The sequence below is a fragment of the Mus musculus genome, chromosome 13 (assembly GCF_000001635.26).
Source record: "Mus musculus strain C57BL/6J chromosome 13, GRCm38.p6 C57BL/6J".
Lineage (NCBI taxonomy): Eukaryota > Metazoa > Chordata > Mammalia > Rodentia > Muridae > Mus > Mus musculus.
The window spans coordinates 61,516,328-61,543,889 of record NC_000079.6 but is presented as its reverse complement, the minus strand read 5'-3'; the positions used below and the strand labels follow the sequence as shown (position 1 = coordinate 61,543,889).

The 27,562-nt window shown below is 39.9% G+C and overlaps 1 protein-coding gene and 1 pseudogene across 7 annotated transcripts; both read left to right on the top strand.

The window, feature by feature from the left end:
• Nucleotides 1-2,006: 2,006 nt before the first annotated feature.
• Ctsm (cathepsin M) lies at nucleotides 2,007-8,151 on the top strand. Of its 7 annotated transcripts, none has more exons than XR_382443.4 (8): nucleotides 2,007-2,139; nucleotides 3,503-3,702; nucleotides 3,974-4,096; nucleotides 4,193-4,339; nucleotides 4,760-4,984; nucleotides 5,344-5,506; nucleotides 6,037-6,195; nucleotides 7,236-8,151. XR_382443.4 is itself a non-coding variant. In XM_006517311.4 (8 exons), the coding sequence occupies exons 2-8, from the start codon at nucleotides 3,577-3,579 to the stop codon at nucleotides 7,257-7,259; spliced, it is 849 nt and encodes a 282-aa protein (XP_006517374.1). In that variant the 5' UTR covers nucleotides 2,008-2,139; nucleotides 3,503-3,576; the 3' UTR covers nucleotides 7,260-8,151. The 7 variants fall into 7 exon arrangements, 6 of the variants coding, with proteins under 6 accessions (XP_006517374.1, XP_006517376.1, XP_011242849.1 ...); XM_006517311.4 differs by having other exon boundaries at nucleotides 2,008-2,139; nucleotides 6,037-6,077; XM_011244547.3 differs by having other exon boundaries at nucleotides 2,010-2,139; nucleotides 3,568-3,702; nucleotides 6,078-6,195; nucleotides 7,236-8,053.
• A 3,065-nt stretch (nucleotides 8,152-11,216) lies between these two features.
• Nucleotides 11,217-12,050, top strand: Gm7756 (annotated as a pseudogene).
• The last annotated feature ends 15,512 nt before the right edge of the window (nucleotides 12,051-27,562 follow it).

Here is a 27,562-nt window from a genome sequence, read left to right as displayed (position 1 = left end):
GCCTGCCTCTGCCTCCCGAGTGCTGCCTTCCAGATTTAAGGAAGTAGAAAATGCCAGTCAGTGGACAAACAATATGGATTTTCTATGTCTGCTGGTTTGTATCAAAATGTCCCTCATAGACCCATAGAGAATGGAATTATTAGGAGGTGTAGCCTTGTAGGTTTAGGTATGGCTTTTTTGAGAAGTTGTGTCACTAAGGGTTGGGCTTTGAGATCTCAGATGCCCAAGCCATGACCAGTGTGTCACCCTTTTTGAGGATCAAGATGTAGAACTCTGATTTTTCTCTAGTACCATATCTGCTTGCATGTAACCATGAGTGAAATAGACTAAAAATTGACTCTGAAATTGTAAGCATGACTCAATTAAATGTTTTTCTTTATAATAATGTCCATGGTCATGTTTCCTTACAGCAATAGAAACTCTAACTAAGATATCATATAATAGGAAACTATAAAACCTTAGTAAAGGATGATATTTTGAAAGCATTTGCTGGGGACTAATTTCTTTCCAAGTGGTCCACTTTCAATATTGGCACAGAGGAAACTACTTCCAATATGGTGATGGTAAGGAAAACCCAACATGGTGATGGTAAGGCAAATTCCTAAACAGACATTAAAGTGAAGGGTCCTGTAGTTGAGGACATGGCTTACAGGATTGTTTAAGAAGCCCTGAATTTCTCTAAAGAAAAGTAAATCTTTCCAGAGATCTACTTGGTCATGCTTACACAGCAATGTTGTTGTCCCTAAAGCCACTGAGATGTACACATCCGCGGTAAAAGTGAGAACTTTCAGGTGATATATGTGGTATCCAATGAAAAGATTGACATTTAGAGTTCTTGCCAATAAGTTCTTGTTGTGGTAGGGACTGGTGCTATTCATATTTTGAGGTTAATTCTGCTCTCCTGGTAGGGGCTGCAGACAAGGAATGAATCATACTAAGGTGACTTCTTGTGAAACAATACTCTAATGAAAAAAAGGAGCCAAGCACTGGGTGAGATGGTGGGACTTCCAGGTTGGACAGTGAAGAGAGAAGACAGGAGAGGGTGAGGTACTTTTTTGGATGGGGATAGCATGAGGACAAGATGTAGCTGAGTGTCTCCAGTTTCAATGGTGGATCCATCAGGATTCACAACTGGAAGATTTAGATTTAATGAAGCTTACAAGATTGGTATTATAGGTTTTGCACCCAGTGATTGAGTTACTCTCATTTCTGAGCTACGTTTGTGTTGCGTTTTCCTTCATGTGTTGTCTTGTCCAGGTTCAAGAGACAAAGGTCAGGTGGCAAAACATGTGTTTGCATGACGTATACCACAAAGTCCTTGGGGGTTTTGAAGCATGGGGTTGGTGGCTTAGTGATCTGCCAGTGGGAAACTAGGGAGCTGGGTGGAGAGATTGTGGATCTGAGTCAGAGATTCTCCATGAGATAAAAACTGGTCAGGCATTTCCCACCAGTGCTTGACTGAGCAGAGAGTTGCTGGCATAAACACAAATGATTGAGACTCGTTTTTTTGTTTTTCTGTTTCTGTTTTTTTTTTTTTTTTTTTTTGTCTTTAATATTTCCCACAATAGACTCTCCATTTAAATTGAAGTAAAGAAAAGCCAGACAGTTTTAGGGAACTCCGAGAACTAGGAAATTCACTTTGTTACCTTGTTTTTAGTCTTGAATGTTGTCTTTTTTGAGCATGAATTTCCAATATAGATTCCTATCAAAGTCATGTCTGCTACACCTTGAGGGCAGGAAAAAGTCACTCCCAGGTGTGTTTTTCTAGGATCTCATCCAAGTTGTTGATTTATCAGGAATGTGGTATTGGTTTATAAAGAAAACCATTTTTTCTTTGAGCCACTCATCAAGCAAAATGTCACATATGAAGTGATTGACAGGCACCCCTTCGGGACAAGTAGCATATGATTGAGTTAGAGCCTGTAGGTCTGAAGCCTGAAGGCTAATCATTGCACAGCAAACATAAGAAGGCCAAGGTTGAAGGGTGGGACTGACTAGCCAGAGACTTGCAATTTAAAACCTTTATAAAGAGTTGTTGGCCACGATCCCAGGAATTAAGTAACCTTTGGAAAGCTGTGCAGTGGACCGAGGCAGCAGCAGTCACCACAGGTGGCATCCTGCATCCACCAGAGTAGAAAAGTAAGTGTCCATGGGAGAGAGCCTTGAGAGACTCCATGGATACTCAATCAGCGTCCCAGGAATGAGGATATTTTGTTTACCTCAGTAGCCATGCTTTGTAAAGGTAGACAAGGATCAGGAATCTTGAGAGGACACCTGACATCTCCTTGGTTCAGGTCCTCTAGGTTCCTATTACATGAAAGTGTGGTTCTGTCTAGAAAGAATGACATCTGGTACCATATATAGTAGGGACCTATTCATCTCATCCTGAGCCTAAAGAGATAATTTACTTTTTTTCTTTTTCCAACTTTTTATTAGGTATTTTCTTCATTTACATTTCAAATGCTATCCCAAAAGTCCTCTATACCCTCCCCCCTCTGCTCCCCTACCCACCACTGAATAAAATCTGCTTTTCATGGTTGGCATGAGCAGTTGTGGTAGCAACTCTAGTGAAGAACTATAGAGGGAATGGCTTAGAGAGTCAGCATATCTTGATCTGAAATTCCAGTAGTGGCTTTCTCTGCTACCTCCCCTTCACTAGTGGCTCTGTCTCACAATGGCTTTTTTTTTCTAACTCTCTTATCTCTGAGGTAATGTGTGTTGTTTCAAAGACCTAAGGGTTGGACAGATGGATTAAGAGAATTAGAACTTCCCTGATTTTGTGAGGAGGTGGCAAGAGTTAATGTTCAAATAAACCCATCTCTTCAAGTATGTGAGGAAGAAATATGATGCCGTGTGTCCTGAAAGCAGGAAGAAACCTTGTGCCATGTAAGAGAAGCTTTGCTTTATAAGAAATCTTAGGTTACCTATGCCACAGTCTATAGTTTTATGAGTTTTGAACTTTGTTTTCTTGATAAAATTTCTAGTAGATAAGCAGGTTGCATTCCTAGGATTGTTGTCATGTGCGGTCTCTCTCTCTCTCTCTCTCTCTCTCTCTCTCTCTCTCTCTCTCTCTCATCTATCATTCCTATCTGTCTATCTATCTATCTATCTATCTATCTATCTATCTATCTATCTATCTATCTATCATCTATCTATCTATCTATCTATCTATCTATCTATCTATCTATCTATCTATCTATCTATCTATCTTCTGTCTGTCTATCTATTTATCATCTATTTATCAATATGTGTATTATCTATCAATCACCTACCTATTTATCATCTATTTATTTATATATTTATCTCTCATATATTACATCTGGATCAAAGTTTCTCCTTTCTTCAATCATTCCAGGTGCTGTGCTTTTTTTGTGGACAAACTAAATGCCACTCATTGAGCCTTTAGTCCAAATATACATTTAGCCATTTCCAAAATCTTTGGATAAATCTTTGAAAGAATGATTCAAATAATTTTAACTACTATGGATGTTTTTGTTTTCAGGAAGGAATAGGAAAGCATTTTAGAAGTGTTGTTGTCACATCTTCATTTCTCTTCCCTCTCTACATTCTTGAGATATGACTTCTGCTATCTTCCTGGCCATGCTCTGCTTGGGAATGGCTTTACCATCACCAGCACCTGATCCCATTTTGGATGTTGAATGGCAGAAATGGAAAATAAAATATGGAAAAGCATACAGTCTGGTTGGTATTTTTGGAACTATTCAGATGGAACCCAGAAAGTTTGCTCTTGGGGGTTATGGACATAATAGAGGGCATAGAAACTGCCTTTTTCTGAAGTATTACATGAACTCACATGAGCATAGTGTGGTCAGGATCTCTGTTCCTAGACATGTGACAAATGATTTACTTCAGTGTCTTGAGATCTCTCTGACTTTTCTTCACCTATTGCAGCAAGTATTTGGTCAGATTCTGCTGTGGTGAAAACAAAGTCATCGATTATTTCTGTTTCCAGGAGGAAGAAGGACAGAAGAGAGCAGTATGGGAAGACAATATGAAAAAGATCAAACTGCACAATGGGGAGAATGGCCTGGGGAAGCATGGTTTCACCATGGAAATGAATGCCTTTGGTGACATGGTGACTGTGACACATACAGCATCACAATGTTGTTTTCTCTTCAATTCATTCGTGTCTTTTGCTTTTCAATGATTTATGTATTTTTTTTCCTTAAAGACACTTGAAGAATTTAGGAAAGTGATGATTGAAATCCCAGTCCCAACTGTCAAGAAAGGGAAAAGTGTCCAGAAACGTCTGTCTGTTAACCTGCCCAAGTTTATAAACTGGAAAAAGAGAGGCTATGTCACTCCTGTGCAGACACAGGTATGGCTATGTCTCGTGCCCATCTTAGTCAGCCACTGAGGAAATTGTGAAGGGGCACATCTGTGTGTTAAGTGAGTTCATTTTTATGAAATTTTTATTCTTCTTGTGCATTTATACAAGGCATATCAATCATTTCACCCACCATTACCTTAGTATTGTGTCTCCACGTAGTGTACGCCATCATATCTTTAGACTTCATGTCATCTTTCATTACTATTTATACCTGCCCTTATGTGCATGTATGTTGATGAGCAATGCTCTCCTGAAAATCCACCAGCAGGCAAATCTCCAAAGAAGAGTAACCTTCTCTTGACAGGCTTCTATCAGATGCAAGTAGTTCATTTTCTAACACAGTATTCAGCTTTTTTGATTTGGAGTTGCTATTTGTTTGTGAATGATTGACTCTTGTTCTCTGCTTAGGGCAGATGTAATTCTTGTTGGGCTTTTTCTGTGACTGGTGCCATAGAAGGACAGATGTTCCGGAAAACAGGTCAACTGATCCCTCTGAGTGTACAGAACCTTGTGGACTGTTCTAGGCCTCAAGGCAACTGGGGCTGTTATTTGGGCAATACATACCTTGCATTGCACTATGTGATGGAAAATGGAGGTCTAGAGTCTGAGGCAACCTATCCTTATGAAGAAAAGGTACGTGGATTTTTTTTTATGCTACTGTCATGTCAGGGATGTTATTGCAGTACTGTCTTTGCAGATACAGCTATTGATATGGTTTTGCTGTAGCTGATCCTACTTCTACAAACATGGAAAACATGTAAAACATATATGAAATACACATTTCTTCACTATGAAAATTTGTTATTGATAGTGAGACCGAAATTGGTGTCATTGATAACATGAACTCCCAGTAGCATTTTATTTCCAGGCATGATTTATAAAAGCCCAGATGTGGGGAGGCTCAACTGCAAATATCAGAGTGTAGTTCTGACTCCTGCTTCACAGGGCCCAGACTGAAGTAACCTTGTACTTTAACTCTTTACATTTTCAAGGATGGATCATGCAGGTACAGTCCAGAAAATTCTACTGCTAATATAACAGGCTTTGAGTTTGTTCCAAAGAATGAGGATGCCCTAATGAATGCTGTGGCAAGTATAGGGCCCATTTCTGTTGCAATCGATGCAAGGCATGCATCTTTCCTGTTCTATAAAAGAGGTAAGCATGTGCCCTTTTTGATATTAGATGGAAAAGAAAATCTGTGATGTTCCAATGCCTTTCGGTTCAACAGACCATTTTTTCAAAATATAAAACATGATGTATTCATGTGGTTTGCATATTTTATAGCTATCCATTCAATAACCTTATGTATCATTTGTTCATTATATGACCTCCCCCTGAGTGTGAGCAATGCTTAATTCATAAAATCTACCATTTCAGTTATTTTCTCATTTTTTCTACATGTGGTATGACTTTAAGACTTTTAGTGAAATGGCATTTCTAGAATAACTTAACAGGGGTCTTGAATTAAATAAGTTATGGTCTGGGTTGCTTTCTTGCAAAGGGGTTTTATCAGTGAAAACACAAAATGTGAATGAATCATCGTCTATGCACTTTTGTTATCATGTTAACTTCTTTCGATTCTAATGAGGATCTATAATAGGATTCCTGTCCATGACCGAATCTATCGTTACCAGAGAAAATCAGAAAACAGCTCACTTATTGTTGGTGACCATTTCCCTTACCAGATTCTTGGGCCTCTCACTGCCTTATGGATTTTATATTTCAGGTATATATTATGAGCCAAACTGCAGTAGCTCTGTTGTCACACATTCTATGTTACTAGTTGGCTATGGCTTTACAGGAAGAGAATCAGATGGCAGGAAATACTGGCTGGTCAAGAACAGGTATAAACTGCCAAAATTATTTATATTTGGAGTTGGAAGGAGATAGTTTTAAGTTTTTAGTGACAGTTTGTAGAAGTCCCAGAAAATATTGTTCCACTTAAGTTAAACAAAAACATTTTCTTTTATTTTTTTTATGGCTGTGAGTGGTGTGTGTGCCTAAGGCCCCATGAGACTGTGTGCTTGTGTATGTGTTTGTGTGTGTGTGTGTGTTTGTGTGTGTTTGTTTACATACATGTTTATGGGCACTTGTCTGTGTGTTTGCTTATATACAAACCATAAATTTATATCAGTTGTCTTCTTCAGTTGTCCTCCTCTTAACAGTAGAGGCAGGGAATCCTGCTGATCCTAGAGTTCACACTCTCAGTGTGTCTACCCTTTGTATCCCAGTTATTCCCTGCCTCTGGGAATTCAGACATGGTGTTAAGGTTAACTTACATTTAAGTTTTACTACTTTTGTTTATATATATGTTCCTATGATTGAATGCTTTATGTTGGTAAATGTTCGTGGAGACCTAAAATATGGTACCTGAAACTCCAGTAAGAGTGTGTGTGATCTGAATGATGTTGGTGCTGGCTGGGAGCCATTGTCTTCACATTTTTACGTATTGAGCCATCTTGGCATCCCATCTTGGCTTTCAATGAGATCCTGGATTTGAATTTCAGTCTTTCTTTTTGCATGGCAGGGCACGACCTTGTTTGGTTTCTCGACATCTAGAATAGCCAACTCATATTGCAAGGTCACACTGTTTGTCCACTGGTTTTCTTGTGTACTAATACCATGCTTGTGCCATTGATTTTCTAGAATAAGACACAATCATTAGTTCTGAACCACCCATGAGGGGAGAGTTGTATTGTCATTTCCTTGCTGAGATTTTAATAGTCATGTGTGAGAAAGTTCTTGGTTCCAAGGAGTTTAACCTCTGCCTATTCACATGCTTTTTATTATGTTGCCTCCTGGCTCAGTGCTCAAATGAGGAGATATTATTATAACCCATTGTGCTGTGTAGTTTTCACTAAATGGGAAACATGATTTCTTTTAGCATGGGTACACAATGGGGCAATAAAGGCTATATGAAGATTTCCAGAGACAAGGGAAACCACTGTGGAATTGCTACATATGCCCTTTACCCCAGAGTGTGAACTACCTGGTGCTGACAAGGAAGGAATGGACAGAAGACACCATGTAGAGAAGAGGCACTTCCATTTCAAAATAACAGGCCACTGCTGTGTATATAAAACACTACAGTTATTGAAAAGTCAGTTGTGATGTGAATTTTGTGATATACTTATTCTCGTAAGTCATGACCATTACTGTAATTGAGACCATACACAGATTTGTATTTGATTTCTATAACAATTTTTAAAATTAATTTGGATTTGTCAGTAATATGTTGTTCTAAGGATGTGTCAGGAAAATAGCAAGCCAGGGGAAAAGTCATTACACATTGCCAGAATCTTGCAGTTCAAAGTCCATGTGCAGGAAAATAAACCTTGGAGATGAAAATGTGTTTAGTGACACTGAAGTAGCATTTTGTACATTTTTTAATTAAGAAGGTAAAAACACCTCTGTAAGATAATGTTTTTAATTAGAGATTCAATGTAAGCTAATTTGAAATATATGCCAATGTCTTCATTATATTTCAACACAGACAACCTAAACAAAATTGAAATCTTGCAGAAGGTTTTGAAAAAGGTTATTTGTCTTAAAATAACTTGAATGTAGTTTATAAAGCCTTTGTTCATTTGTACCTTGTTAAATGGAGATAGACAAATGTGAAACTCCCCAGAACATGCCACATCCCTTAATGGGGATCCCAAATGAGACCTGAGGTGAAAGACATTGAAGAAAGAGGCCCCAGGATGAGGGTGCTATCCCAGTGTTAGAGTGCTTGTTCAGCAGGTGCACCCCCTACTACCAAAAACACAAGAATGAATAAAAGGTGGTCTCTGTCTCTCTGTCTCTGTCTCTCTCTCTCTTTCTCTGTATGTGTGTGTGTTACTGATATATTGAGTGAGCTGACCTGTGTGAGAGCAGAAAGTGGCTTTACTCTGTTGCCAGCTTTGAAAATGTCACTTGAGAACTTAATAATGAAATATGTATGAAACTTTCAGCAGGCCCTGCAACTCCTCAAGTCATGTAGATGATTAAATTCTTGTGACTTCTGTCAGTCACAAGAAGAGTATCTGCTCTGCTACAAGGTGTCCAGGCCAGTGCCATGATCGCATAAAACCATAATAAGGATCAAGTTAAAACTTGATGACCACTCTGGCAGCACAATACTAAAATTGGAATAAAGTCTTTGTCTTTGTCCTAGCTTGAAATGCTTATGGGTTCCTGGATCTATCATTTCCTCCCCACACTTAGATGCCACTCTCAGAGAGCAATACAGAGAGGAGAGAGGACTGAGAACATGTCTTAGTGCTGACATGGGTGTGGCCCAGGGCTGACTCTTTCCATCTGGAATTCCTGATAACATCTTTGAGGTTCTGAATGTTCTCCATTCTCTAGCCTGTTACTCATCTCAACAGTCACTGTGGCTGGCTCCTTTTGCTGGTAAACCCCCTATACCAGTAGCATATAACAATGTTATTTTCATTTTTCCTGTAACAAATGACGTCTTTAGAAATGAAGCTTTCTTTAAATGTTGCTGAGCCAATTTTGTTTCTTCTTTTTCTTCTTCTTCTTCTTCTTCTTCTTCTTCTTCTTCTTCTTCTTCTTCTTCTTCTTCTTCTTCTTCTTCTTCTTCTTCTTCTTCTTCTTCTTCTCCTCCTCCTCCTCCTCCTCCTCCTCCTCCTCCTCTCCTCCTCTTCTTCTTCTTCTTCTTCTTCTTCTTCTTCTTCTTCTTCTTCTTCTTCTTCTTCTTCTTCTTCTTCTTCTTCTTCTTCTTCTTCTTCTTCTTCTTCTTCTCCTCCTCCTCCTCCTCCTCCTCCTCCTCCTCCTCTTCTTCTTCTTCTTCTTCTTCTTCTTCTTCTTCTTCTTCTTCTTCTTCTTCTTCTTCTTCTTCTCCTCCTTTTATTTTTGTTTTTTCGAGACAGTGTTTCTCTGTGTGGTTCTGGTTGTCCTGGAACTCACTCTGTAGACCAGGCTGGCCTCGAACTCAGAAATTCACCTGCCTCTGCTTCCCAAGTGCTGGAATTAAAGGCGTGTGCCACCACACCCAGCAGTTTTGTTTCTTCTGTTGAGAGTTCTCTGTTTGATCTGTATCCCCTTTTTAACTTGGATGATTTTTTGGTATTTAATTTCTTGAGTTTTTTAAAAATATATTTTATGTATTAGTCCTCTTTCAGATTTGGAATTGGTAAAAACCTTTTCCCATTCAAGTGGAATCCAGCTAGGTATCCAGTTTGGGTATTAAGGGAAGACAATAAAGGATGGCATGTATGAACAGGGAAAAAAAGCTAATGAGTTTTAGTGATTGACTCCCTTTAACTATTTGCTATTCTGTGGTCAAATGTTGCTGGCTTCTGTCAGTTAGCTCCTGCTTATAGCAGTAGAGAATTAAGAAAAACAGTTTATGCTGAAAGAACACTGATATAGCTGTCTCTTGTCAGACTATGCCAGGGCCTAGCGAACACAGAAGTGGATGCTTACAGTCAGCTATTGGATGGATCACAGAGCCCCCAATGGAGGAGCTAGAGAAAGTACCCAAGGAGCTAAAGGAATCTGCAACCCTATAGGTGGAACAACAATATGAACTAACCAGTACCCCCTGGAGCTCATGTCTCTAGCTGTATATGTATTGGAAGATGGCCTCGTCGGCCATCAGTGGAAAGAGAGGCCCATTGGTCATGCAAAATTTATATGCCCCAGTACAGGGGAACTCCAGGGCCAAGAATTGGGAGTGGGTGGGTAGGGGAATGGGCGGGGGGGGGGGAGGGCACGGGGGACTTTTGGGATAGCATTAGAAATGTAAATGAAGAAAATACCTAATGAAAAAAAAAGAGTAAAAAATTAAAAGAAAAAAACAGTTTAGTTCCTTGGACTCTTTTGTCTTTGACACTTGGTCACGCCAGTAGTTAGGTGAGTGACCCACAGCTTGTTAAATCTTTGTGAGCCAGAGAGAAAGGAAAAGAAAGAAAATAAAGAACACAGAAAAAGCATACCCACTCTGAATGAAGTGGAGGAAGAAAAATTGCAACAACTCTGTGTTGCTGTTTTAAGTTTTTATACTGCCCCAAAAAATTCTTTCATATAATTGTCAGGAAGAACTGTTGCAGCAGATCAATTGATCAAATGATTTTTAAAGCACTTTTTCATTTTAATAAGTTTAAGGTAATATCTCATGTCTTAGATCGATAAGGTTTAAGGAGTTACAACAGAATAGTTTACATGTCTTGTCCTTAAACTATTATGTGACAAAACATTCATGATCTGTCTTCTAGATCTATCAGCTCATCATCAGTTAGTTAGTTAGTGCATGCATGTATGTATGTATGTATGTATGTATGTATGTATGTATATATGTACGTATGTATACGAGTACACTGTAGCTGTCTTCAAAAACACCAGAAGAGAGTAACAGATACCATTACACATTGTTGTGAACCACCATGTGATTTTTTTGACTTGAAATCAAGACCTCTGGATTAGCAGTCAGTGCTTTTAACTGCTGAGCCATGTCAGCAGCCCCTCATTATAACTTTAGAGAAATAATTTTTATGTCACATGTTAGCACTGTTTTGTCAAGAGACAAGTCATCTGCCTTGTATCTTATTATTTTGAATTTTTGTATAAACTAGTCAATATTTTTAGTCCTTGTACCTGCTATGAATTGTCCATTTCTAGTATATGACTTTTAGTTGCCAGATCATGGTCTCATACCAAACGTAGAATCTATGTTTTACTTGACCGTAAATTTGTTCCACGCCTGCATTCTTTTTCTAGTGCAATTATCCTGTGCCTCATGAAGGTTAATAGAACTCTTACTTGCAGCTTTTATTCTATAGAAGGCTTGAATATACTTTTATCAGTTTAAGAGTTCTGTAACATTATCAGAAGTTATGAAATAATCAATTAGTCTATACAGCATTACAACATGAGAGTACAACTTCATGTTGATCTGCAAGGAATTTGCTCAATAATGTGGGCTGATGCCCAGGAATCATTAAGCTATGTAATAGTAATAGAAAAGACATATCAGGGCAGTGCGCATGCTCCTCGTCCCTACGTGGTTTCTGGGCGCCAGGGTCTGCACCGAAACATGGCAGAGGTTGGGTCCAAGTCAGTGCTGTTCGTGTGTCTCGGTAACATTTGCCGGTCACCCATTGCAGAAGCAGTATTCAGAAAATTGGTAACTGATGAAAAGGTTTTAGATAATTGGAGGATAGACAGTGCGGCTACATCCACCTATGAAGTGGGGAACCCTCCTGACTATCGAGGGCAGAACTGCATGAGAAAACATGGCATCCACATGCAGCACATTGCACGGCAGATTACAAAAGAAGACTTTGCCACATTCGAGATTATATACTATGTATGGATGAAAGCAATCTGAGAGATCTCAATAGAAAAAGTAATCAAGTTAAAAACTGCAAAGCTAAAATTGAGCTACTTGGGAGCTATGATCCATAGAAACAGCTCATCATTGAAGATCCCTATTATGGCAATGACTCTGACTTCGAGGTGGTGTACCAGCAATGTCTTAGGTGCTGCAAGGCCTTCCGGGAGAAGACTTACTAGCTGGTCCTAACCACCACCATTGAGCAGCTCACTCATCAGTGCTGTGCCCAAGGGTGGTGGCAGTCCTTAGCCCCATACCCCACCTCTCTTTTCAGCTGACTTACTGTATATCTTTAAAATAATTGTAGGTGGAAATTAGGCATATGTTCAGAAGGATAAAAGCATTTGAGTCAGATAGTTTGAGGTGTGGCTAAACATTCTTAGACTAACTAAACCTCTGACCTTGCCGCAATTACAAAACAGTGGATCAAGCAAATATGGAACAAAACAAAACAAAACAAAACAAACAAACAAACAAACAAAACCCCAGTAAAGTAAGAGTGACCTAGAAGGTCCAGGTCAGCCTCTGAGCTCGGCAAGTCTGGGTAGTCTGGTCTAACTGGAGTGTATGCATGACCAGCACTCAGTGTGCCGTCTACTTGCCGTCTACTCTAGACTCTCGTTGTGACAATATCTCCATTCACAGCAGCCTTCCAGTTAACACTGGCAGTTTAAGCTCAGACACTGAGGGTCTTGAGGGATTTGAGAGAGGAGTCGCTGGATGTGCTGATGGGCCTAGGACTCCAGCAGGCCGTCCTGGGCTGGACAGTGACACCCTGTCTAAAAGGGGAACAAAAATAACAATGGATGGGAGCAGCAGATGGATAAAGTTACCATCTTCAGTCTTACTTGGATTTTGTCTACTTTTCCGAGCTTTGTTCTTGTTTGTGCCACTTTGCTTTAAAAAAAAAAAAGTGTGCTTAAATACTGGTATGTGTTTCTAAGTATTCTCTCATCAGCAATTTACAAAGTTATAGGCAAGCATGAGTAATTTTGGTGTATTTTCAGAAGAGAGACCTCAAATTTATATGAATGTATGTCAGAAAGGAACGTGAATTCAACTGGGAAGTTATCAAATACAACTGAGATACAAAAAAGAAAAGAAAAGAAAAGAAAAGACATATCAATAACAATAAGCACTCCTAGAATGAAGTCTCTGAGGACCCTTCATCTCAGAGCTCACCCACTATTGCCATGGAAAATGGTGGGCCATCTTCAGAAAACTCACTTGCTTGCTGTCTTAGTCAGGGTTTCTATTCCTGCACAAACATCTTGACCAAGAATCACATTGGGGAAGAAAGGGTTTATTCAGCTTACATTTCCACATTGCTGTTGATCACCAAAGTACGTCAGGAGTGGAACTCAAGCAGGTCAAGAAGCAGGAGGTGATGCAGAGGCCACGGAGGGATGTTACTTACTGGCTTGCTTCCCCTGTCTTGCTCAGTTTGCTTTCTTATAGAATCCAGGACTACCGGCCTAGGGATAGCACTACCCACAATGGGCCCTCCTCCCTTGATCTCTATTTGAGAAAATTCCTTACAGCTGGATCTTATGGAGGCATTTTTTTCAACTGAGTCACCTTTCACTGTGATAATCCCATTCTGTATCAGCTTGACACATAAAACCAGCCAGTACACTTGCCTAGCCTTTCCCAGATAGAATCTGTCAGTATACTGTAGGTTGCTGCCTTGTCTGTATGATGGGATCATTTGCCTTACAGAAGATTTTCAGTTTCAGGAAGTCTGATTTATTTATCATTAATCTAAGTGCCTGTAGCATTGGTATTCACTTTAGAAAGTCTTTTTCTGTGCCAATAAGTTCAAGGTTATTCCCAACCTTCTTGTCTATCAGGTCATTTTTTTTTTCTGATTTTATATTGAAGTCTTTGATACTATTAGAGTTGACTTTTGTGCAGGGTGATAGGAATAGATCTACTTGTACTCTTCTCCATGCACCCATCCAATTGGACCAGGACCATCTGTTGAAGATATCAGTTTTTTTCCTAGTATGTATTTCTGGCTTCTTTATAAAAAAACTGTTTGTTTATATGTATGCGTATTTATGCCTAGATCTTCAATTTGATTCTTCAATCATGATATTTGTCTTTATGCCAATACCATTCATTTTTATTACTAGAGTTCTGTAGTATAATTTGAAATAAGGAATGATGAGACTTATAGCAAACTCAAGTACTCTGTTGGCTATCCTGATTTTGTTGTTTTCTATATGAAGTTGACAATTGCCCTTTCTTTCCGTTTTTTAAATTGGATATTTTCTTTATTTACATTTCACATATTACCCCATTTCCATATCCCCCCAAGTTGCCTATACTCTCCCCCTTCCCCTGATTCTATGAGGGTGTTTCCCCACCCACCCTGCCTGGTATTGTCCTACACTGGGGCATTGAGCCTTCACAGGACCAAGGGCCTCTCCTCCCATTGATGCCTGACAATATCATCCTCTGCTATATATGCAGCTGGAGCCATTGGTCCCTCCATGTGTTCTCTTTTGTTGATGGTTCAGTACCTAGGAGCTCTGGAGGGGGGGGGGTTGATTGGTTGATATTGTTGTTCTTCCTATGAGGTTGCAAAGCCCCTCAGCTCTTTCAGTCCTTTCCCTAATTCCTCCACTTGGGACCCCATGCTCAGTCTATTGATTGGCTGTGAACATCTGCCTCTGTATTTCTCAGGCTCTAACAGAGCCTCTCAGGAGACAGCTATATCAGGCTTCTGTTCAGCATGTACTTCTTGGCCAGTGACATGGGTTCATTCTGGTCTGAGATTGTACCCTGAGCAGACCTTGTGTGCTGGCTCTGCACCCAGTCCCCCAACACCCAGAGGAAGGTCAACTCTCAGGTGCTCTAACACACCCTGAATCACAGGCAAGGAGGCCAAAACATCTGCCCCAACACCGAGAGTATATAGGAACCATGAGATCCAGGGATGCAGAAAAAAATTGACCTTTCAATATCTGTGAAGAATTGTGTGGAATTTTGATGAGGAGTGTACTAAAGCTCTAGATCGCTTTTGATAAGGTAGCTATTTTTTACTATGTTAATTCTATTGATTCATAAGCATGGAAGATTTTTTCTTCTTTTGACACCTTCTTCAATTATTTTATTTTATATTATTAATGATATTACTTATATACTTTACATCCCTTTCACAGCGTTCCCTCCATCCCAGTCCCTCCATTGCCCCTTCCCCACCACCCTTCCTCCCCTCTTAAAATTATTTTTTATATTTTTGTTTGCTCATTTTTTGTTTTTTAACCTTTTTAAATTTACATTTCAAATGTTATCTCCTTTACCAATTTCCCTCCCTCCCCTGTCTTTTTCTCAGAAAATGTGAGGACTCCCATGGATATCATCCAGCCTTGGCCTATCATGCTGCAGTAAGACTAGATGCATCTTCTTCTATTGAGGTTACAGAAGACAGCCCAGGGAGGAGAAAGATATCCAAAGGCAGCTAGTACAGACAGAGACAGCCCCTACTCCTGCTTTAGGAGCCCCACATGAAGACCCAGCTGTACAACTGTCACATATGTTCAAAGGGCCTAGGTGCATCCCATGCCTGCTCTCTGTTTGATACTTCAGTGTTCATGAGCCTCTATTGACCTATGTTAGTTGATTCTGTAGGTTTTCTTGTGGTGTCCTTGACCCTTCTGGCTCCTTCAATTGTTTCTCCCCCTCTTCCATAATATTCCATAAGATTCACTGATCTCCGCTTATGTTTAGCTGTGGGTCTCTCCTATTTCTATCTCTATTTCTATCAGTTATTTGTGAAACCTCTCTGATGACCATTATGCTGAGCTCCTGTTTACAAGTATAGCAAAATATCATTAATAGTGTCAGGAGAAGGCTCCCCTCATGGCATGAATCTCAAGTTGGGCCAGTCATTTGCTGGCCTTTCTCTCCAAAATTGCTCCATCTTTTACCCTGCACATTTTGTAGTCAGGGCAAATTGTGGATTTCAGGTTTGTGGCTTAGTTGCTGTCCCAAACCCTCCCATGGAATACTTGCCTGGTTAGAGGAGATGGCTAATTCAGGCATCATATCCTTCATTGCTAGGAGTGTTAAGATGGGTCACTCTAGTAGATTCCTAGGAGTTTCCATTGTCCTAGATTTCTAGCTTGTCCTTAAGAAGTCTTGTACCTAATCCTGTTGTTTCTCTCTACTCTTTCTCTCTGCACCTCATACCTCCTTTTCCCACCCCTAAACCCTTCCTCACCAAGTCTCCTCCCTCCCTCCATACCTGATGTCTAGTCTATTTCCTCTTCTCAAGAGGATTCAAGCCTTTGCCCTTGGGCTGTCCTTACTTAGCTTCTGTGGATGGATGGTTTGTAGCACAGTTATCCTGTACTTTATGAATATTATTGACTCATAAGTGAGTACATACAATGGTTTTCATTCTGGGATTAGTTACCTCACACTATTATATTTTCTAGTTCTATCCATTAGCCTGCAAATTTTATGATGTAATTGTTTTAAATGGCCTATAAATATTGCATTGTGTACCATATTTTCTTCATCCATTCAATTGTTACTATTCGAATTGATCTAGCGGCAGATGTTATGCATTCTCACCCCAGTGCTCTGGATTCCCAAATGAAAGACACACACACATGCAGCCTCTATATTTTTTATTTGCCTTAAACAGCTCAATGTCTGGGCCACTTCCAAGTCTCCTTGTAACTAACACACACCCCTACAATTCCAGAGTTGTTACTTACTAAAATCGAAATTCCAACTTTGTTGCCCTAGAGTCATTTGGGGGAGTCCCTTGGGGTCACTCTTCCCCAGCTCTTACATTTTTACAAACATGTCTCTGTGGTGCACTTCTCAGTTGTGACAACTACTCATCTTCCAACATGGAGGCTCTCTTTCTTTTGCCCAAGAATCTTCAAGTACTGCCTCTGTCTCTCTGCTCAGTCAATGTCGTCCAGCAAATTTATGTACCATCATAACCAACTGGGGAGTAGGGACCCTCACCATCTCATGTATGTATTCTAATGCAGTTTTGGAGATCCAATAAACCCAAATACATGTAGTATTAGACCAAATCTACAATAAGATATGTTATATTATTTGAGGCTATTGGGAAGAGTTATGTTTCTCTAATTTCTTTCTCAAACTGTTTACTATTTGCATAAAGGAGGGCTTCTGATTTGCTGTAGTTAATTTTATATTCAGCTACTTTGCTGAAGTTGTTTATCAGTTGTAGCAGTTTTCTGGTACAATTTGTATAACAGATCTCTCCATGACTTTTATCATGAATGGGTGCTTGATTTTGTAAAAGATTTTTCAGCACCTTCTGAGATGATCATGTGCTATTTTTTTCTTTCAGTTTTCTTATATGGCAGGATTCATTGATTGATTTTCTTTAAATTTAATAATTTATTTTTGTTTTTTATTAGATATTTTCTTCATTTACACTTCAAAGGTTATCCCCTTTCCTAGTTTCCTCTCCGAAAACCCCCTATTGCCTTCCCTCATCCCCCTGCTCACCAATCCACCCAGTCCCACTGGCATTCCCCTAAACTGGGGCATAGAGATTTTTTTTTCCATTTTTTATTAGGTATTTAGCTCATTTACATTACCAATGCTATACCAAACGTCCCCCATACCCACCCACCCCCACTCCCCTACCCACCCACTCCCCCTTTTTGGCCCTGGCGTTCCCCTGTACTGGGGCATACAAAGTTTGCGTGTCCAATGGGCCTCTCTTTCCAGTGATGGCCGATTAGGCCATCTTTTGATACATATGCAGCTAGAGTCAAGAGCTCCGGGGTACTGGTTGGTTCATAATGTTGTTCCACCTATAGGGTTGCAGATCCCTTTAGCTCCTTGGGTTCTTTCTCTAGCTCTTCCATTGGGAGCCCTGTGATCCATCCATTAGCTGACTGTGAGCATCCACTTCTGTGTTTGTTAGGCCCCGGCATAGTCTCACAAGAGATAGCTATATCTGGGTCCTTTCAATAAAATCTTTCTAGGGTATGCAATGGTGTCAGCGTTTGGATGCTGATTATGGGGTGGATCCCTAGATATGGCAGTCTCTACATGGTCCATCCTTTCATCTCAGCTCCAAACTTTGTCTCTGTAACTCCTTCCATGGGTGTTTTGTTCCCAATTCTAAGGAGGGGGATAGTGTCCACACTTCAGTCTTCATTCTTCTTGAGTTTCATGTGTTTAGCAAATTGTACCTTATATCTTGAGAATCCTAGGTTTGGGGCTAATATCCACTTATCAGTGAGTACATATTGTGTGAGTTCCTTTGTGAATGTGTTACCTCACTCAGGATGATGCTCTCCAGGTCCATCCATTTGGCTAGGAATTTCATAAATTCATTCTTTTTAATAGCTGAGTAGTACTCCATTGTGTAGATGTACCACATTTTCTGTATCCATTCCTCTGTTGAGGGGCATCTGGGTTCTTTCCAGCTTCTGGCTATTATAAATAAGGCTGCTATGAACATAGTGGAGCATGTGTCCTTCTTACCAGTTGGGGCATCTTCTGGATAAATGCCCAGTAGAGGTATTGCTGGATCCTCCGGTAGTACTATGTCCAATTTTCTGAGGAACCGCCAGACTGATTTCCAGAGTGGTTGTACAAGCCTGCAATCCCACCAACAATGGAGGAGTGTTCCTCTTTCTCCACATCCACGCCAGCATCTGCTGTCACCTGAATTTTTGATCTTAGCCATTCTGACTGGTGTGAGGTGGAATCTCAGGGTTGTTTTGATTTGCATTTCCCTGATGATTAAGGATGTTGAACATTTTTTCAGGTGCTTCTCTGCCATTCGGTATTCCTCAGGTGAGAATTCTTTGTTCAGTTCTGAGCCCCATTTTTTAATGGGGTTGTTCGATTTTCTGAAGTCCACCTTCTTGAGTTCTTTATATATGTTGGATATTAGCCCCCTATCTGATTTAGGATAGGTAAAAATCCTTTCCCAATCTGTTGGTGGTCTTTTTGTCTTATTGACGGTGTCTTTTGCCTTGCAGAAACTTTGGAGTTTCATTAGGTCCCATTTGTCAATTCTCGATCTTACAGCACATGCCATTGCTGTTCTGTTCAGGAATTTTTCTCCTGTGCCCATATCTTCAAGGCTTTTCCCCACTTTCTCCTCTATAAGTTTCAGTGTCTCTGGTTTTATGTGAAGTTCTTTGATCCACTTAGATTTGACCTTAGTACAAGGAGATAAGTAGGGCATAGAGATTTTACAGGACCAAGAGCCTCTCCTCCCATTGATGACCTACTAGGCCATCCTCTGCTACATATGTAGCTGGAGCCATGATTTCCACCATGTGTCCTCTTTGGTGAGTGGTTTAGTCCCTGGGAGCTCTGAGGGTATTGGTTAGTTAATACTATTTTCCTCCTATCGGGCTGCAAACTCCTTTATCCTGTCCTGCGGGATTCAGTTATTCGTGGGTGCGAGGGGGACCGCAAACCTGGAAGGAAATGAGAGGAAGGGGAAGAAAAGCAGGTGACCCAGCAAATTTGTCCAGGTCTCATTTATTAGGCTGAGGTGCCTTCTTTTTAAAGCATATATCGTGGGGAATAGGGGAGGGGTTGAGGGGGAATTTTACAAAGAACAAAGAAGCAGGCATCTGCTGACATGGGGGCCCAAGTCAGGCGCCAGGCAGCGTGCACTCTGCATCTTATCTCCAGAACATAGATCCTCCTTGACAGCCTTGGGTGTCAGGCTGGGCTCAGGCATAACTCATGTCCTTGGATGGCATGGGAGTTCAGGAAGAGATAGGGAAGAGGGGACTATAATTCAGCTTTTACAGCCTCAGATGCCAGGAAGGGAATAGGGAGGAGGGAGTGATAACCAGCTCCTAGCAAGAGGCCATTTGGCCTGTCAGGGAGATTGTGAAGGGTTCACTTTCTCACGGGATGGTCTCTGACACTCCTTCAACTCATTGAGTCCTTTCTCTAGTACCTTCAATGTGGACCCTGTACTTAGTTCAATGGATGGTTGTGAGCTTCCACTTCTGTATTTGTCAGGCACTGGCAGAGGCCCTCAGGAGACAACTATATCAGACTCCTGTCAGCAAGCAAGTGTTGCCATCCACAATAGTGTCTGGGTTTGGTAACTGTATATGCAATGGATCCCCAGGTGGGAAAGTCACTGGATGACCTTCAGTCTCTGCTCCACACTTTGTCTCTGTGACTCCTTCTGTGGGTATTTTGTTCCCCCTTCTAAGAAGAATAGAAGTATCCACACTTTGGTCTTCCTTCTTTTTAAGTTTCATGTGGTTTATGAATTGTATCTTGGATATTCTGAGGTTCTGGGCTATTATTCACTTATCAGTGAGTGCATATCATGTGTGTTATTTTATGATTTGGTTACCTCACTCAGGATGATATACTCCAGACCAATCCAATTGTCTAAGAATTTCATAAATTCATTGTTTTTAAATAGCTGAGTAGTACTATATTGTGTAAATGTACCACATTTTCTGTATCCATTCCTCTGCTGAGGGGCATCTGGGTTCTTTCCAGATTCTGGCTATTATAAATAAGGCTGCTATGTATAAGTAGAGCAATTGTCCTATTTGTCCTTATTACATGTTGGAGCATATTCTGGGTATATGCCCAGGAGTGGTATTGCTGGATCCTCAGGTAATACTATGTCCAATATTCAGAGGAACTGTCACACTGATTTAAAGAGTGGTTGTACCAGCTTGCAATCCCACCAGCAGTGGAGGAGTGTTCCTCTTTCTCCACATACTTGGAAACATTTACTGCCACCTGAGATTTTGATCTTGCCATTCTGATAGGTTTGAGGTGGAATCTCTGGGTTGGTTTGATTTGTATTTACCTGATAACTAAGGATGTTATCATTTCTTTAGGTCCTTCTTAATCATTCAGTATTCGGTATTCCTCAGTTGAGAATTCTTTGTTTGTACCTCATTTTTAATAGGATTATTTGTTTCTCTGGAGTCTAACTTCTTGAGTTCTTGTATATATCAGATTGGATTGGTAAAGATCTTTTCCCAATCTGTTGGTTGCCTTTTTGTCCTATTGACAGTGCCCTTTGCCTTACAGAAAATTTACAATTTTATGAGGTCTCATTTGTCCATTCTTAATCTTAGAGCACAAGCCATTGCTATTCTGTTCAGTAATTTTTACCCTGTGCCCATATGTTCGAAGCTCTTCCCCACTTTCTCCTCTATAAGTTTCAATGTATCTGTTTTATGTGGAGGTCCTTCATCCACTTGTACTTGAGCTTTATACAAAGAGATAAGAATGGATCAACTTTCATTCTTCTCCGTGCTAACAGTCGAGCCAGCACCATTTGTCGAAAATGCTGTCTTTTTCCCACTGGATGATTTTAGCTCCTTTGTGAAAGATCAAGTGACAATAGGTGTGTGGATTTATTTCTGGGTCTTCAATTCTATTCCATTGATCTACCTGCATGTCACTGTACCAGTAACATGCAGTTTTTATCACTATTGCTCTGTAGTACAGCTTGAGATCAGGGATGGTGATTTCACCAGAAGTTCTTTTATTATTGAGTATAGTTTTTGCAATCCTAGGTTTTTCTTTTACTCCAGATGAATTTGCAAATTTCTCTTTGTAACTCTGTGAAGAATTGAGTTGAAGTTTTGATGAGGATTGCATTGAATCTGTAGATTGCTTTTGGCAAGATGGATATTTTTGCTATATTAATCCTGCCAATCCATGAACATGGGATATCTTACCATCTTCTGAGATCTTCTTCAATTTCTTTCTTCAGAGATTTGAAGTTCATATCACACAGATCCTTCACTTCCTTAGAGTCACACCAAGGTATTTTATGTTATTTGTGACTATTGTGAATGATATTGTTTCCCCAATTTCTGATTCAGCCTGTTTATCCTTTTTGTGGAGGAAGAACACTGATTTGTTTGAGTTAATTTTATATACAGCTGCTTTGCTGAATTTGTTTATCAGGTTTAGGAGTTCTCTGGTAGAATTTTTGAGGTCACTTAAGTATCATTTTAGATTTTACATTTTCTTTTTTTCCATTTTTTATTAGGTATTTAGCTCATTTACATTTCCAATGCTATACCAAAAGTCCCCCCATACCCACCCACCCCCACTCCCCTACCCACCCACTTTCCCCTTTTGGCCCTGGCGTTCCCCTGTACTGGGGCATATAAAGTTTGCAAGTCCAATGGGCCTCTCTTTGCAGTGATGGCCGACTAGGCCATCTTTTGATACATATGCACCTAGACACAAGAGCTCCGGGGTACTGCTTAGTTCATATTGTTGTTCCACCTATAGGGCTGCAGTTCCCTTTAGTTCCTTGGGTGCTTTCTCTAGTTCCTCCATTGGGGGCCCTGTGGTCCATTCAATAGCTGACTGTGAGCATCCAATTCTGTGTTTGCTAGGCCCTGGCATAGTCTCACAAGAGACAGCTATATCTGGGTCCTTTCAGCAAAATCTTGCTAGTGTATGCAATGGTGTCAGCGTTTGGAAGCTGATCATGGGATGGATCTTTGGATATGGCAATCACTAGATGGTCCATCCTTTCGTCACACTTCCAAATTTTGTCTCTGTAACTCCTTCCATGGGTGTTTTGTTTCCTATTCTAAAAGGGGCAAAGAGCCCACACTTTGGTCTTCGTTCTCTTGAGTTTAATGTGTTTAACAAATTGTATCTTATATCTTGAGTATCCTAAGTTTCTGGGCTAATATCCACTTATCAGTGAGTACATATTGTGAGAGTTCCTTTGTGATTGGGTTACCTCACTCAGGATGATGTCCTCCAGGTCCATCCATTTGCCTAGGAATTTCATAAATTCATTCTTTTTAATAGCTGAGTAGTACTCCATTGTGTAAATGTACCACATTTTCTGTATCCATTCCTCTGTTGAGGGGCATCTGTGTTCTTTCCATTTTCTGGCTATTATAAATAGGGCTGCTATGAACATAGTGGAGCATGTGTCCTTCTTACCAGTTTGGGCATCTTCTGGATATATGCCCAGAAGAGGTATTGCTGGATCTTCTGGTTGTACTATGTCCAATTTTCTGAGGAACCGCCAGACTGATTTCCAGACTGGTTGTACAAGCTTGCAATCCCACCAACAATGGAGGAGTGTTCCTCTTTCTCCACATGCTCGCCAGCATCTGCTGTCACCTGAATTTTTGATCTTAGCCATTCTGACTGGTGTGAGATGGAATCTCAGGGTTGTTTTGATTTGCATTTCCCTGATGATTAAGGATGTTGAACATTTTTTCAGGTGCTTCTCTGCCATTCGGTATTCCTCGGGTGAGAAATCTTTGTTCAGTTCTGAGCCCCATTTTTTAATGGGGTTATTTGATTTTTCTGGAGTCTACTTTCTTGAGTTCTTTATATATATTGGATATTAGTCCCCTGTCCGATTTGGGATAGGTAAAGATCCTTTCCCAATCTGTTGGTGTTCTTTTTGTCTTATTGATGGTGTCTTTTGCCTTCCAGACGCTTTGCAATTTTATGAGGTGCCATTTATCGATTCTCGATATTACAGCACAAGCCATTGCTGTTCTATTCAGGAATTTTTCCCCTGTACCCATATCTTTGATGCTTTCCCTACTTTCTCCTCTATAAGTTTCAGTGTTTCTGGTTTTATGTGGAGTTCGTTAATCCACTTAGATTTGACCTCAGTACAAGAAGATAGTAATGGATCAATTCACAATCTTCTACATGATAACAGCCAGTTGTGCCAGCACCATTTGTTGAAAATGCTGTTTTTTTTCCACTGGATGGTTTTAGCTCCCTTGTCAAAGATCAAGTGACCATAGGTGTGTGGGTTCATCTCTGGGTCTTCAATTCTGTTCCATTGGTCTACTTGTCTGTCACTATACCAGTACCATGCAGTTTTTATCACAATTGCTCTGTGGTACAGCTTTAGGTCCAGATTGGTGATTCCACCAGAGGTTCTTTTATCCTTGAGAAGAGTTTTTGCTATCCTAGTTTTTTTTGTTATTCCAGATGAATCTGCCGATTGCCCTTTCTAATTCGTTGAAGAATTGAGTTGGAATTTTGATGGGGATTGCATTGAATCTGTAGATTGCTTTTGGCAAGATAGCCATTTTTACTATATTGATCCTGCCTATCCATGAGCATGGGAGATCTTTCCATTTTCTGAGATCTTCTTTAATTTCTTTCTTCAGAGAATTGAAGTTCTTGTCATATAGATCTTTCACTTCCTTAGTTAGAGTCACGCCTAGGTATTTTATATTATTTGTGGCTATTGAGAAGGGTGTTGTTTCCCTAATTTCTTTCTCAGCCTGTTTGACCTTTGTGTAGAGAAAGGTCATTGACTTGTTTGAGTTAATTTTATATCCAGCTACTTCACTGAAACTGTTATTCAGGCTTAGGAGTTCTCTGGTGTAATTTTTAGGGTCATGTATATATACTATCATATCATCTGCAAAAAGTGATATTTTGACTTCTTCCTTTCCATTTGTATCCCCTTGATCTCCTTTTGTTGTCTAATTGCTCTGGCTAGGACTTCAAGTACAATGTTGAATAGGCAGGGAGAGAGTGGACAGCCTTGTCTAGTCCCTGATTTTAGTGGGATTGCTTCAAGCTTCTCACCATTTACTTTGATGCTGGCTACTGGTTTGCTGTAGATTGCTTTTATCATGTTTAGGTATGGGCCTTGAATTCCTGATCTTTCTAAGACTTTTATCATGAATGGGTGTTGGATTTTGTCAAATGCTTTCTCAGCATCTAACGAGATGATCATGTGGTTTTTGTCTTTGAGTTTGTTTATATAATGGACTACGTTGACGGATTTCCGTATATTGATCCATTCCTGCATCCCTGGGATGAAACCTACTTGGTCAGGATGGATGATTGTTTTGATGTGTTCTTGGATTTGGTTAGCAAGAACTTTATTGAGGATTTTTGCATCAATATTCATAAGGGATATTGGTCTGAAATTCTCTATCTTTGTTGGGTCTTTTTGTGGTTTAGGTATCAGAGTAATTATGGCTTCATAGAATGAGTTGGGTAGAGTGCCTTCTGTTTCTATTTTGTGGAATAGTTTGTGAAGAACTGGGATTAGATCTTCTTTGAAGGTCTGATAGAAATCTGCATTAAACCCATCTGGTCCTGGGATTTTTTTGGTTGGGAGACTATTAATGACTGCTTCTATTTCTTTGGGGGATATCGGGCTGTTTAGATCATTAACGTGATCTTGATTCAACTTTGGTACCTGGTATCTGTCTAGAAACTTCTCCATTTCATCCAGGTTCTCCAGTTTAGTTGAGTATAGCCTTTTGTAGAAGGATCTGATGGTGTTTTGGATTTCTTCAGGATCTGATGTTATGTCTCCCTTGTCATTTCTGATTTTGTTAATTAGAATGCTTTCCCTGTGCCCTCTAGTGAGTCTGGATAAGGGTTTGTCTATCTTGTTGATTTTCTCAAAGAACCAGCTCCTTGATTGGTTGATTCTCTGAATAGTTCTTCTTGTTTCCACTTGGTTGATTTCGCCCCTGAGTTTGATTATTTCCTGCCGTCTACTCCTCTTGGGTGAATTTGCTTCCTTTTGTTCTAGAGCTTTTAGGTGTGTTGTCAAGCTGCTAATGTATTCTCTCTCTAGTTTCTTTTTGGAGGCACTCAGAGCTATGAGTTTTACTCTTAGAATTGCTTTCATTGTGTCCCATAAGTTTGGGTATGAAGTGGCTTCATTTTCGTTGAACTCTAAGAAGTCCTTAATTTCTTTCTTTATTCCTTCCTTGACCAAGTTATCATTGAGAAGAGTGTTGTTCTGTTTCCACGTGAATGTTGGCTTTCTATTTTTTATTTTGTTATTGAAGATCAGCCTTAGTGCATGGTGATCTGATAGGATGCATGGGACAATTTCAATATTTTTGTATCTGTTGAGGCCTGTTTTGTGACCTATTATGTGGTCAAATTTGGAGAAGGTACCATGAGGTGCTGAGAAGAAGGGATATCCTTTTGTTTTAGGATAAAATGTTCTGTAGATATCTGTCAGATCCATTTGTTCCATAACTTCTGTTAGTTTCACTGTGTCCCTGTTTAGTTTCTGTTTCCATGATCTGTCCATTGGTGAAAGTGGTGTGTTGAAGTCTCCCACTACTATTGTGCGAGGTGCAATGTGTGCTTTGAGCTTTACTAAAGTGTCTTTAATGAATGTGGCTGCCCTTGTATTTGGAGCATAGATATTCAGAATTGATAGTTCCTCTTGGAAGATTTTACCTTTGATGAGAATGAAGTGCCCCTCCTTGTCTTTTTTGATGACTTTGGGTTGGAAGTCAATCTTATCAGATATTAGGATGGCTACTCCAGCTTGTTTCTTCATACCATTTGCTTGGAAAATAGTTTTCCAGCCTTTCACTCTTAGGTAGTGTCTATCTTTTTCTCTGAGATGAGTTTCCTGTAAGCAGCAAAATGTTGGGTCTTGTTTGTGTAGCCAGTTTGTTAGTCTATGTCTTTTTATTGGGGAGTTGAGACCATTGTTAATAAGAGATATTAAGGAAAAGTAATTGTTGGTTCCTCTTATTTTTGTTGTTAAAGTTGGCTTTCTGTTTTTGTGGCTGTCTTCTTTTAGGTTTGTTGAGGGGATTACCTTCTTGTTTTTCCTAGGGCGAGGTTCCCATCCTTGTATTGTTTTTTTTTTTTTTTTTTTTTTTTTTTTTTTTTTTTTTGTTATTATCCTTTGAAGGGCTGGATTAGTGGAAAGGTAATGTGTGAATTTGGTTTTGTCGTGGAATACTTTGGTTTCTCCATCTATGGTAATTGAGAGTTTGGCTGGGTATAGTAGCCTTGGCTGGAATTTGTGTTCTCTTAGTATCTGTATAACATCTGTCCAGGCTCTTCTGGCTTTCATAGTCTCTGGTGAAAAATCTGGTGTAATTCTGATTTGCTTGCCTTTATAAGTTACTTGACCTTTTTCCCTTACTGCTTTTAGTATTCTATCTTTATTTAGTGCATTTGTTGTTCTGATTATTATGTGTCGGGAGGAATTTCTTTTCTGGTCCAGTCTATTTGGAGTTCTGTATGCTTCTTGTATGTTCATGGGCATCTCTTTCTTTAGATTTGGGAAGTTTTCTTCTATAATTTTGTTGAAGATATTTGCTGGTCCTTTGAGTTGAAAATCTTCATTCTCATCCACTCCTATTATCCGGAGGTTTGGTCTTCTCATTGTGTCCTGGATTTCCTGGATATTTTGAGTTAGGATCTTTTTGCATTTTCCATTTTCTTTGATTGTTGTGCCGATGTTCTCTATGGAATCTTCTGCACCTGAGATTCTCTCTTCCATCTCTTGTATTCTGTTTCTGATGCTCAAATCTATGGTTCCAGATTTCTTTCCTAGGGTTTCTATCTCCAGTGTTGCCTCACTTTGAGTTTTCTTTATTGTGTCTACTTCCCTTTTTAGGTCTAGTGTGGTTTTGTTCATTTCCATCACCTGTTTGGATGTCTTTTCCTCTTTTTCTGTAAGGACTTCTACCTGTTTGATTGTGTTTTCCTATTTTTCTTTAAGGACTTGTAACTCTTTAGCAGTGTTCTCCTGTATTTCTTTAAGTGAGTTATTAAAGTCCTTCTTGATGTCCTCTACCATCATCATGAGATATGCTTTTAAATCTGGTTCTAGTTTTTCGGGTGTTTTGGGGTGCCCTGGACTGGGCGAAGTGGGAGTGCTGGGTTCTGATGATGGTGAGTGGTCTTGGTTCCTGTTAGTAAGATTCCTACATTTACCTTTCGCCATCTGGTAATCTCTGGAGTTAGTTGTTATAGTTGACTCTGTTTAGAGATTGTTCTTTTGGTGATTCTGTTACCGTCTATCAGCAGACCTGGGAGACAGACTCTCTCCTCTGAGTTTCAGTGCTCAGAGCACTCTCTGCTGGTAAGCTCTCCTCTTACAGGGA